Source organism: Penaeus japonicus, unplaced genomic scaffold (genome assembly GCF_977035675.1).
Source record: "Penaeus japonicus unplaced genomic scaffold, GWHDUDI00000001_assembly GWHDUDI00000005, whole genome shotgun sequence".
Classification (NCBI taxonomy): Eukaryota; Metazoa; Arthropoda; class Malacostraca; order Decapoda; family Penaeidae; genus Penaeus; species Penaeus japonicus.
Window position 1 is genome coordinate 38,438,598 of NW_028234407.1, and position 12,500 is coordinate 38,451,097.

A 12,500-nucleotide genomic window follows, 5' to 3' on the forward strand; every position below is an offset into this window, starting at 1 on the left:
AGGGAGAGATTGTGACGAGACAGGATGTCATCTCGCAGGAGTGAAATATTCCAATGATATGATAGCACGTCAACCAGCGCAAATGGGTTAAAGAAAAGGAATGTATATGATGAATGATTTCTGATGTATCTGAACAGGTTTTCTAATCTACATGAACAAGGCTATAGCAAGGGGGATGTATCACTGTCAGAAGTACTCTACACTGTAGTAAGGCCTGCTCTGGTAATCAAATACATATCCATCTATCCTAAACTCTTTAACAAATAGTCATTCTTGAACCTCAATATACATGGAATCCCTTCAGTTGTACTCTGGGTTCCTGATCCCAGGACTCGAATCAAACAAAACAATACGCACAATTTGAACCCTGGAACCTAAGAGACGAATCACAAATCATAGATGAACAAACAAACAAATCCAACATGCACACAAAACATGTACAAAAAAAAAAGAACAGCAGCAGAAGGCAGCAACAAAAAAAAGAGGTGAAAATCAGTCAAAGAAAACTACTAGTCAACTAAAGTGAATTGTGAAAATAAATCCCAACTTACTTATAGCACCAAAGACAAATGGGTCGCCAGTAACGGCAGGTTGTTGGAAGGGTCTAAACACTGGGCTACTCTGGGCATGTGTGAAGTCAAAGCCCTGATGGCCTGCTATGTTACTTGGATCTGAAAGTAATTTAGAATAAACCATAAGTAGAAGTGGTCTGTTTGCTACTGTCCACAGGCTCTGTTAGTCTTGTCTGCGTTTCATGATATTATGGAGTGAAAAAAAGGAGAGAAAAGGATACAATAAAAATGTGAAAGGAAAATAGATTAAACCAATCTTCAAGCTTGTATCTACAAAAAGTAATTTCCACTTGAATATATTTCAAAAGCAAAAAACAAAAATAAAAAACAAATCCGCTTAAAATTAGTTCGCATTTTCCTGTTGAAGCATTTCTATTTGCTATACCATACCTTAAAATAATATGACTAAATAAAAATAAATAAAAATGAATAACACAATTTTCATTTCCCTATGAAAATAAAGTAACAACTTGAATTTTGTTTCTTGTGACTTTTTCTTCCTTGGCCACTCAGCACCACGTAACAATAAAGAAGCTTCATCTGACTCTGAGGGCAAAATATTTTACAAGTAAGCCCAAAAAATTTCAGAATTTCACCATATAATGTGGCTTGTCAGATTTGCTAAAATCTGTACTAGTTCACAGCTGAGTTTTCAGAAAGTAGGTTTGTAGCCTGAATGTAGCATTTGTACCTAGTCACCATATAAACCATACATGACTTTTTCTATGGCTGTTTATCAACCCTTTTCTTTCTAGTTCATAGACACATATAGATTTCCAATTAAAATATAAATGGAAGATAATTCTTTAAATTGTATTACTCTCTCCATCTGATTAAACTTCAAATCAAATGATCTTGATCTTTGACATGTAACTGACACTAAGAAAAAGCTTTTAGGAGCGATATAAACTCAAAGTAAACAATTCATTCATAAGCAAGAAAAAATTTGCATTTTTTGTGTGTAAAACTTCTTTGTCAACCTGTGTGTGTGTGTGTGTGTGTGTGTGTGTGTGTGTGTGTGTGTGTGTGTGTGTGTGTGTGTGTGTGTGTATGTGTGTGTGTATGTGTGTGTGTATATGTGTGTGTGTATGTGTGTGTGTGTGTGTGTGTGTGTGTGTGTGTATGTGTGTGTGTATGTGTGTGTGTATGTGTGTGTGTGTGTGTGTGTGTGTGTGTGTGTGTGTGTGTATGTGTGTGTGTATGTGTGTGTGTATGTGTGTGTGTGTGTGTGTGTGTGTGTGTGTGTGTGTGTGTGTGTGTGTGTGTGTGTGTGTGTGTGTGTGTGTGTGTGTGTGTGTGTGTGTGTGTGTGTGTGTGTATGTGTGTGTTGTGTGTGTGTGTGTGTGTGTGTGTGTGTGTGTGTGTGTGTTTATGTGTGTGTGTGTGTGTGTGTGTGTGGGTGTGTGTGGTGTGTGTGTGTGTGTGTGTGTGTGTGTGGTGTATGTGTGTGTGTGGTGTATGTGTGTGTGTGTGGTGTATGTGTGTGTGTGGTGTATGTGTGTGTGTGGTGTATGTGTGTGTGTGGTGTATGTGTGTGTGTGGTGTGTGTGTGTGTGTGTGTGTGTGTGTGTGTGTGTGTATGTGTGTGTGTGTGTGTGTGTGTGTGTGTGTGTGTGTGGGTGTGGGTGTGGGTGTGTGTGTGTGTGAGTGAGTGAGCAAGTGAGTGTGTATGCATGTGCGTTTGCATGTATACATGTATGTGTCTGTTTCTGCTCTACATTCTTCCTACATAATCATTTCCTCTCTTGGTACAATGGTAATTTTCTCTGTTGCTCTCCTTTCCATCTCTGTCTGCTCTCCCACATCCACTTACAAGAAATGCAGCTTCTTACTTTAATTTCTCCTTATCTGTACTCCTCTTCCAGTTTGTATCAGTTTTTTTCAATAAGCAATCTTATCACTCTGTTTCTAATAAATGCTAATATTTTTTTCTATCTGAAGAAGTAGTTCTATAACTATCAATGACATATTCTCTTTGTCTAAGTAGATAATCATCACTTGAAACTGTTGTTTAATAAAGATATTCCATCTCGTAACTAGGTGTACCTGACAATTTTCAGTTTTAAAAGGTGATTCTTAATACTTACAAAAGTATGCCAACAGAGAATAGTCATGGTGCATGCTAAAGTGCACATAGCATGAGGATGAAATGGGTAAGTAAAATTTACTTCACAACCTGTTTTCATTTTCAAAATCCTGTTGAAGTCACAATCCAGGTTAACAGTTTTCTTGGTAACACCTACAAGGCTTTTAATCAGAACAAAAATATAATTTCTACATTACTGATGCATGTCTCTTGCACACCTCTTGAAAGTCATATGAAAACAAGGGGTATGATATGTGAATCATAAGTGTGGGCATGCAGCACAAAGTAAGATGTGATTAGAATTCCAATAAGCACTCTTATGCTTTAAGTACACATACAATGGATGAAGTACCCAAGGATCTGGAAGAAGCCACCAGTGAGTAAATATGTTGGAAGAGGACAGTAACAGCAGACCAAGCAAAGCACATTTCGTACCTGAGACTATGTTTTGTGAGGAGGTTAAACCAGTGTGGGATGAGATTAGTTACTACATACACCAGATGACTGCCAAAGCTGACAGCAAAGGAAGCCAAGAACCAAACAGACAGGAGAAATAACTATTATGAAGATTAACTTTGATCTTGGTTTGTCACACTCCCTCAACTCTATAAAATGTTTTTTATAAGATAAGAATGGATTTTCTTTTTTACATTTAAAAGAATAAAAAAGGATGAAAAGGACTACATATTTCCTGTACACAAATGTTGTATGATTTTCATGTTAATAATCTTACTAATGATAAAAAATCAAATAAATAAATCTACAGTATTAAAGATATAGGACTTCCTCTTCTTTCCTTTTGGAGGGAAAAGAGAGAGAAAGAAAAGATTTACTAGCATCCTGACAAACAAAAGCAAATAATAATACCCATGTGGTACACTGGCTTAAAACATCATACACAATATATTTTAAAAAATACAGCAGGCGGCTACGTACCATGCTGGGGAGACGTGTAGGGGTGGTTGTGACTATGGGAACGTTGGAGGTAGAGGGTGTGACCTCGGGACATTGCCAGAGACCAAGCCTCCCCATCAGTGAAGCAATACTTGCGTGTGCTCTCTGAATCCAAACGAACCCAAGTGCCTGAGAGGGATTGGGAGGGGATACGCACACTTGTTAATACCACGGATGTCCCCATGCCTCCCGCAGGAAGGTTTAAGTACATGTTCAGACGGATCCTTAACAACTAGCAAAATCACATCAGAAGGCTAAAATCTGAATGATTTGGACAGATTATAGAAAAAAATGAAAAGGTTTCTATTTGGCAAAATGGGTATTTGGGCTCACAGATGTTGCATATTTTAGGAAAACGACTATTATACATAAAATTACTACATTTGTGCTGTAGCAAATACATCAGAATACATTATCATGTCAATGTACAACCTTTCATTAAAGAACAAGCAGGTTACAAATGACAAGCTATGAGACTATGACAAACAGAAATCTTTTGGTTTATCATTAATTTTGGAAAAAGAAGAAGAAAAACAAAGAGAAGAAATAGAGAAAAGTGAATATACATATACATATATATATATATATATATATATATATATATATATATATATATATATATATATATATATATATATATATATTTAAAGTAATGAATGTATAATATTGGAACATGAACTTATGAATAAAAAATATCTAATGGGAAAAAAAAATCATATTATATCATATCATCATTTTTACTTTACCAAGCACTGAGCAAAAAGTTCATGGTGACTAATAATTCCTCTGTTTTGTTCTTTTTCTTTTTCTCTTCATAGCAAGAAAGGTTATGATCAGGGAATGCTCAGCTTCTCTAAAAGCTGTAGGTAGTAAGAGAAAACCATCCATACTTGACAAAAAGCCTTTAACCTTTATGGAATCATGGATCGAATCACACATATCTATATGATTTTCCAGTGATGGATGAATGAAAAACCAAAGTGAAAAATACGTAAAAGGTAACTGGGAAAAGCACTCATAAAAAGGAAAAGCAGACCTGAAGAAGAGACAAATAAGAATGCAAAATCAGATGTTAGTGGAAGCAAAAGAGACAGACAAATGGAAGATCGGAGAGACAGAGTGAAAGAGACGTGCAGAAAACAGTAGAGAAGATGGTTCGGCAAGGCACTCTAGATGTAGAGAGGAACTGACCGACAAGAGAAATGGATGAAAAACAAAGCAGAAGTAAATTAATAAATAAATGAATGAATGAATAATAAGTGGATGTTCCTGGAAATTTGGTACATTCTCATTACTGTTATAAATAAATAACACTGTATTATCATCATTCTTATTCTTAGCTTCGATAAAGAATATGTGCTGCCTCCCTCTTATCTTCAGGGAGGTATTTGGCATATCAAAGCTATCCTCATATAACAAACAAGGTTAATGACATAAATTATATAAACGCTCTAAAAGAAAAAGAAAAAGAAAAAGAAAAAGAAAAAGAAAAAAAAAAGAAAAAAAAAAAAGAAAAAGAAAGAAAAAAAAAAAGAAAAAAGAAAAAAGAAAAAAGAAAAGGAGAAAAGGAATAAAGATAATATAAATTATAATAAAAAAAAATTATGCAGAATAGATTATCAAAAGCAATATCAGTCATTTAAGCATGTGCTAAGCAAAATCTAGTGATGTATTCCACGGCACTACAGTGCTTTTTAAATTCAGAGTTTCCTAAGCAATACTTTCAATACTGTCATTAGTCCCAAGGTCATCTCCTAGCCATGGCTCTTTGACACACACTTTTCTTGTTATTTATGAAAGTCAAACTATACTTTTTCTTGTTATTCATGAAAGTCAAACTAAACTGCTTTTTCAATATTGTAACATTATGCACATATCATCTCAGATAATCAATGTAATAAACTAATGACACAGAATTGCTTGACTTAGAAGCCATTACCTATGACAATTGTGCTTATGATTAGTGGTGACTAGAAACTACCAACCTTGGATATTCTGCGGCAAAGCTTACCTATTATTGGAAGTGCGTGTGCTCTGGCTATGTGCAATAAATGGGATATGTGATCATGCAGAAACATTGGCTAACTCCCTATTAGCCCTTAGTGCAGTATTCTAAGTTTGATTTTTACTTACTTATCATTATTATTTATAGAATGGACTGACTATTTCTTTTCTAAATTTAATAAACAAATTATAAGTGCAATTTCTTTTCAGTTTAGCTGCCACTTTGGGTCATATCTAAAAGTAACATATAATGTTCTTCACAAGTGTATACTACTAGACTAAATTCTGGGTTAATTTTGAGTTTTGGCCTATTTGCTAAATTAGCTTAACCCTATGACAACGGTGCGTCACACTCATGTGACACATCTAAATTCCCAATGCCGGGGCGTCATGCCAGTGCGATGTTTCCAATGCAATATTGCAATGGCCTGGCGTAGGGGTTTTCGCGTAGCGTGTGCCCCGTTGGGAAAGGGTTAATCCATTCACACCGGGGCCGTTCCGGCTTTGCGCGGTCGCAATACCGGGGTTCTCGAACGCATAAGCCTAACGCCTCGAGATTCTTGGGTGCACAAGCTGCGAGCCTGGGTTGCCCGCACGCTCTACCCGAGCGCGCGGCTTCCCCTCATAGCTCGTCCAGGGCGTCTGACGCGAAAACCACAATACGTGCTATCACGTCAACCGGCGTGAATGAGTTAACTACTGATGCATACTTCAGGTATATGCATTTTTTTCTGGATGAATGGCACAAACATATTTTGTCTTTCTGGGTGACTTCAGAAATGTATGTTCTTTTCAATCAAGCTTTCCCATAGCCTCCAGGTCTAATGTAACAAATTTCTAACCTCAATCAGAGAAATATTCTATGATTCATGATTCCTAGATCCCATATCTCTGAGAGAATTACAGCATGTTAAATTTATCTGTATTCTTAACAGACTTGGCCTCCTTTTTCAGAATAATTTATATAATAGTCTCTTGACCTTCATCTTATTATTTATCTTCTGTTTTGGTTTCCTGATCATCACTGGCAAAGAATAATAGGATATCCTCCACACTATTTTTGAAACATGACAGAAGGACATAGCCAAGGCTAACAAAGGTATCTGGTATACATAACAGAGGTAACTAGTATACATAACAGATATATGGTTTAGACATCCATGTCCTTGACCCATTGCCGATGGGATCTTTTTGGCTCCAAATGGTCTAAACATTAGGGTATTTCAAGCATATAAGCCTAACACTCTAGGCTATTTACCCGCTCAGGCCACAGCCAACTGCTACGTGGCCAATCACCCAGCGCGCCAGCCATATGGAAAGCCATGACAAAATATCTTGTTGCTGGCGGCAGGGATTGCCACCACTTCTTGTCACCCAGCAGTAACAGGTTAAAGTCTTTAAATTTGTATTTCCTTAAAGTCTTTGAATTATCATTTTGTTATTCCTAAACATTTAATGAGTTTCCTAAATCTGGAGTTCCTCTTAAATAAATATTTGCAAAAACTTAATCAACTCCTAAATCTCTATCCACCACAAATGTGGTTTAACCTGGACAGGTGTGTCAGTCCTATTTGCCACAATCGTTGAAGGCCTGTCAAAAACTTTTTGGAAAGTTTCCTCCAGCCACACCCACTATATCAACTGTGCTCCCTGTCTCTTGTTTCGTTTTCCTTTCTTGTGAATAAAATGTAGTGAATGTGAAATAATAATTCTGGTGTTGTATGGCATATTTCATGCAGACAAACACCCTTATCTTAACTGTTACCCTTTCATACATCATACTCTTATGTAACCTACGGTATCTTACGGTATATCATTTTATTTTTACTATTCATACATCTAAATAAATATTTTATTGTGTTTTATGACAAAACATGCCATTTATTGCATCATGTGTTTTATATATATAGTTTATTTGCATTTCCTCCTGCCATACCAACTATCTCAGCCCCATCCCCCATGCCCCTATTTGGCCCCACTCTCCCTCAGCCTGAATTTTACATTGCTTCATGTTATATCTATTGATGTTTTACAACTGCAAGAGTATCTAATTGTTTTCTATGAAGAAATACGTTTCCCTTCTTGCTATATTTGTACAAAGTTTGCATGTTTTATATATTAGTATCTTTTAAGCATGATAGTTTAGAAAACACCATTTGAAGGGTAGCTATGATAATTTTTTCATCCATGAGGAGTAACTCAGAAGATCAACTTTGATGCTCTACTGTGCAGTCTGTATTTGATATATGGCAATGAAATATAAAATACTTGAAAAATCATACCCTAAATGCAATTGGGAGGGGATGGGGGACAGACATGCTGAAACCTTTGCAGCTTTTAGGGGTTAAAATAAGTCCATTTCTAATTATGATTTTAAAAGAGATTTTTCCTGCATAATCCTGAAACAGTTGAAGAAGTTACTTTTAATCTATCTGGCTGAAGCAGTTTCTGCCACAATACTACTGTGAAGCAAAGTGGCAGTTTGCTAGAAATGTTTCTCAGGCTTTACATCTGTAATTAATCTACAAAATTATTTCTAATATCATCAATTACTTAGCATACCTTTTAAATGAGGGTTGTTATCAGGGAGCGGTAGAAGTACTTGGCTTTTAACATGAATTGGTTGTTAAAAAAGGATACTTTTCTGTTTCATATGACCTGAACAGCATAAGTATTTTCATATACTACACATACAAGAAGTACATGTGTGAGTATCACTAACACTAGAAAAATTTGTATATAATAAGTATACAACACTAAATACCACATCCAAATTCAAGATGACAATAAACTCACCATCGCCATTTTTCGCATCGCAATCAGCAGTGACAGAGTTCCCAAGAACTAGCATTCCCACAGGGGGTGCTTTGAGGCTGGGCTGACTTCGGATGTTGTGTCCTGAGGCACCACACTTAACGACTGTATACACCCCTGCACCACCACTGACTCCCTCACTTCCCTCTAAGCCCATGGATGTCTCCCGACGAGGGCTGAGGTCCCGGCGGCGACTTATGGTATCAGTAATCACCTGTTGATTATGAATAAATTTGGAATTTACAAGGCTGTTGATTACATGAGGAAATCTGTTAGGCAATGCTGCTAGTGTGATTTTCTCTCTTCATATTAGTTCAAATGTTGATAATCTGATGAAGTATCTGTGAAGATGGCAAATACACAATAAGAAAGAAAAATCTGGCCTCTTCTTATTGATATCAAATCAGAAAATCATTCTACATTGATATTTTTTTCTAAATTCTCTATCAATTAATCCCAAAGAAGCTGAAGAAAAGATTAACTTACCTGATCCAGGATTGTCTTGGGATGATCCAATGGAACAAGGAGAGTTTTGCCGAGGTGTTGGTTGTACTGCAAACACCAAGCTTCTGAGTAGCCATTGGTGCAGTACTGTCTGATGCTCTCCGGGCTTAGGCGGAGCCACACCCCATCACTGTTGTGGACCTGGGGGAGACAATGGCAATCATTTAAGGTATGACACGATATATGAAAAAAACAATAAAACCGTGAAACTGCTGCATTTTAGCTTCTGCTTGCAGATGTTTCTCCATTTCATATGCAGTGGTTTATCTAATTATAACTTTAATGTTTGCAGCCATAAAAATACTAATAACGAAAAGACAAAATGTGCTAACACAGGCAAAACACAAACCTCATCCACAAAGGCAATTGTCCCATTGACATGTACGACCCCAATCTGTTCACTCTGTAAGGATGGGTGAGTGCGTATTCTTAGCCCTGCGCTGTTCTGCAGCACAAACTTTCTGAGTCTAGAAGGCTGCTGTGATGACCTCCTGATGGTGCTCTGTACTGGTGGGGTAACACCCTGTGGTGGCTCCTTGACCTCCATCTTGAAAGTCTGTGAGTTAAATAACAAGTAATCACCGTCTAATGACATGAGAGAAAAACAACCAAATAAACAGTAAATCATTACAAACAAAAAGTAAAGTCAAACATCAAAATAAAAATATAAATGAAGAATGTCTACTGTATTAATATTTCTGTGAATTGACAGAAGAAGAAAATGAATATGTATGCAAAAGAGGAGAGTGGGTACAAGACAGAGATCATGTGTAATATATCAAAGAAAATAACAAACTTTAAAGTAAAAAGCAAAAGAGAGAAAAACAAATACTGAATACAAAACTAACTATGACACTACAACAAACCTCTTCCAACTGATATCCATCAATCGTCACATGAAGAGAGTACCATCCTGTTGCTCCAGGTGTCCAGTTGCAGGAGTATGTGCCATCATTATTACTGCGGACTAACATGTTTTCTGTTGGTCTTCGCATGGCAGGGGACATGTAGCGCAGCTCTTCAAAGGAATAGTTTTCATATGCCTGAAAAAGGAAAGTGAATATCCCATATAAAAATACTAAAAATATTAAGATGATATACAATATGACCTTAGTAATACTGCAAAAAACATTCTTATCCATCCTTAATTAGTAACATGCAAGCTGTACCTTAATCATGGTAATAGCACAATAGCACATCTTGTCCTTGATGGAGACTTGGTATGGCACATCAAGCGAGGGCTGTGGGTGCCCCCCAAAGGTCATATTGTCGGGCACATGTTGGCTTATTCTTCGGAGCTTCCCCTGGCCGCCTTCCTCCCCTGTGCTCACAGGAACTGCCACGACTTCAACCTGACATGAATGCCATAGAAATGTAAGACTGTCTTTCTCTCTTGAAAATCTATCTCACACTCATGTATCCTTGCTTTCCATTAGAGTTGGAGCTAGGACAAGATTTTTCATGTCCATTAATTTTACTTTGAACAATTACAATTTTGAATGAATAAAATAATAAAATAAAATAACTGCAATCTCACAATACAGTTCCCTACAACCATACTTTAGGATGAGCTTCAAATAATGATATATATAGTGGGGAAAAAAAGAACAGAAACATCAGCCATCATTCAGACAGAAACTCTGAAGTTATAACAAACTGACCTTGAGTGAAGGAACATGGACCACCTCACTATACTGGTCCCTGGTGAGGATGGTGACGATGGCTGGCCAACCTGCACGCATATCATCACGGCTGTAGAGCACTTCGCAGGCCCTCACATCAACATAAGAGTCTGGCTGCAGCCACCTTGCCAAGCGTCCTCCACTTGTTCCTCCAGCACAGGACACAAAGTCCCGCAGAAACAGCCTCTCGTTTGAGTGACAACTGTGGAGAAATTAAGATTTGTTTGATGTTTGAATGTTTTGAAAATGGTGTTGAAAGTGAATCCTTCAAAAAAGAGAAAAATAAGTATAAAGAAAGGAGGTTCCTACTATCTCAACTACAAAAATTCATTGATATGAATAAAACAAAAAACAAATCAAGTTGCTGATCTTAAAAAGGTTAAATAATGTTTCCTTTCAATCATTCAGGGTATTTGTTAGTCCTTAAAAAAAAAAAACAGCAATAGGCTCCTCTCTCTCTCTATCCTCTCATGGTTACCCAAATTACAGTAAGTTAAATATAAAATTTATAGGAAATCATGTTCTAGCTATAGTTCTCATTTACAGCATCATGCAGTATTATTCACTATCACTATACTAGTATTTATTATTTTAAAAGCAGACAAATTTGTGTGAAATTTAAACATTCTCAATAACATTTAAACTTTATCTTCTTAAACTCCCATTACAGTTTACAAGAATACAAATTATCATACAAATCCAGGTATTACTATATAAAGCCTACATTTAGATATCATCCTTGTTTTTTTGAGCAGATATTACTTCCCAGGCAAAATAGTACAGTAATTTTACAGCTGGCATCTCTGCCTGCACTGAGTTGCCAGTGCCACATATGATTAAATTTCAGTCCCAGATTTCAATGAAAACAGGACATGAAAGCAGTCACTATTTTATTGAATTTGTGTTTAGAATCAGTTTGAGAGATATATCACTGATGTTTTCAATGCTACTAATCCTATAGCAACTATGAAAATATCAATCATATCTGATTGATGATTTTGTCTTTGTTACACAACTTCCTTTGATGTTTTCCCTGGAAACTGTTTACTAGAAATGATCTACATCAAGAAGTAATTAAGGACTGTAATGCCAATCTAAAGTTACCAAACAAGAATACTATACAGAAAAGCAAACAGTCAAGCAGTACTGTGCCTACAAGCCTGTTTGCAGTTCTTTTCATCAAAATAATCTGATTATGCCATTAAGCTATAAAGAGAAAATATTCAGTCACTTAAACACTCATGTATCCTTGCCAGCTATTTAACACATCAATCAGTTTTTACTTGTTTGCTTTTACTAGTTTGTCATCCATTTTAATATACTAGTCCACTATTTCTCAACCTTTCAGGCTTTGTGTGAACCCCTTGCATCCACTTATACATTCAGGGGACCCCTTGGTGCGGGATTAGATAGGACATATTCATTTTACAATTGTAAGTAAGAATGGTTGATAAAAGATTTTCTTTTCACAAGATATGGTGTTTATTATCAATTTGTTTTAAATGTACAAGCTTGTTAAAAAAATAAAAGACAAAGAATTATAAACATTAGGCCATGGCAGGACTAATTGTAATATTTTGAATTCTGTCCTGTGGACCCCTTGATAAGATTTTGCAGCCCCCTGGTTGAGAAACACTGCTCTAGTCCACCATTAGGAAGCCATTTAAAAAAAAAAGGAATGCACTATTAAAATTTGTAGAATTATTCCTTAGCTCAACTAGATAGCATCATTCAAGAAAGACTAACAGTTTATGCAATCAAGCACCTGAAGATTTCCCTTTTTTCAAGAACATCCTATAATTCTGAGAATATTAAAGAATTTTGGTACAAGTTCACCCAAGTTTCAAGGCACCATCATTTAAATCCAAAAGAAAAGAAGAAACA

At 36.3% G+C, this 12,500-nt stretch overlaps 1 protein-coding gene across 11 annotated transcripts in view; it reads right to left on the reverse strand.

Annotated features, from left to right (window-relative positions):
- hiw (MYC binding protein highwire) overlaps positions 1 to 12,500 on the reverse strand; it is an 88,369-nt gene that overhangs the window by 25,183 nt on the left and 50,686 nt on the right. For 9 of the 11 annotated variants that reach the window (XM_043032666.2, XM_043032659.2, XM_086537398.1 and 6 more), the window contains 8 exons: positions 10,596 to 10,818; positions 10,104 to 10,286; positions 9,801 to 9,977; positions 9,284 to 9,490; positions 8,917 to 9,075; positions 8,413 to 8,644; positions 3,595 to 3,741; positions 552 to 671 (listed from right to left, as the gene is read on the reverse strand). In XM_043032666.2, coding sequence (XP_042888600.1) covers positions 552 to 671; positions 3,595 to 3,741; positions 8,413 to 8,644; positions 8,917 to 9,075; positions 9,284 to 9,490; positions 9,801 to 9,977; positions 10,104 to 10,286; positions 10,596 to 10,818 — 1,448 coding nt within the window. The remainder of the gene's footprint in view (positions 1 to 551; positions 672 to 3,594; positions 3,742 to 8,412; positions 8,645 to 8,916; positions 9,076 to 9,283; positions 9,491 to 9,800; positions 9,978 to 10,103; positions 10,287 to 10,595; positions 10,819 to 12,500) is intronic. The other 2 variants (XM_043032665.2, XM_086537397.1) reach the window with 2 other exon arrangements.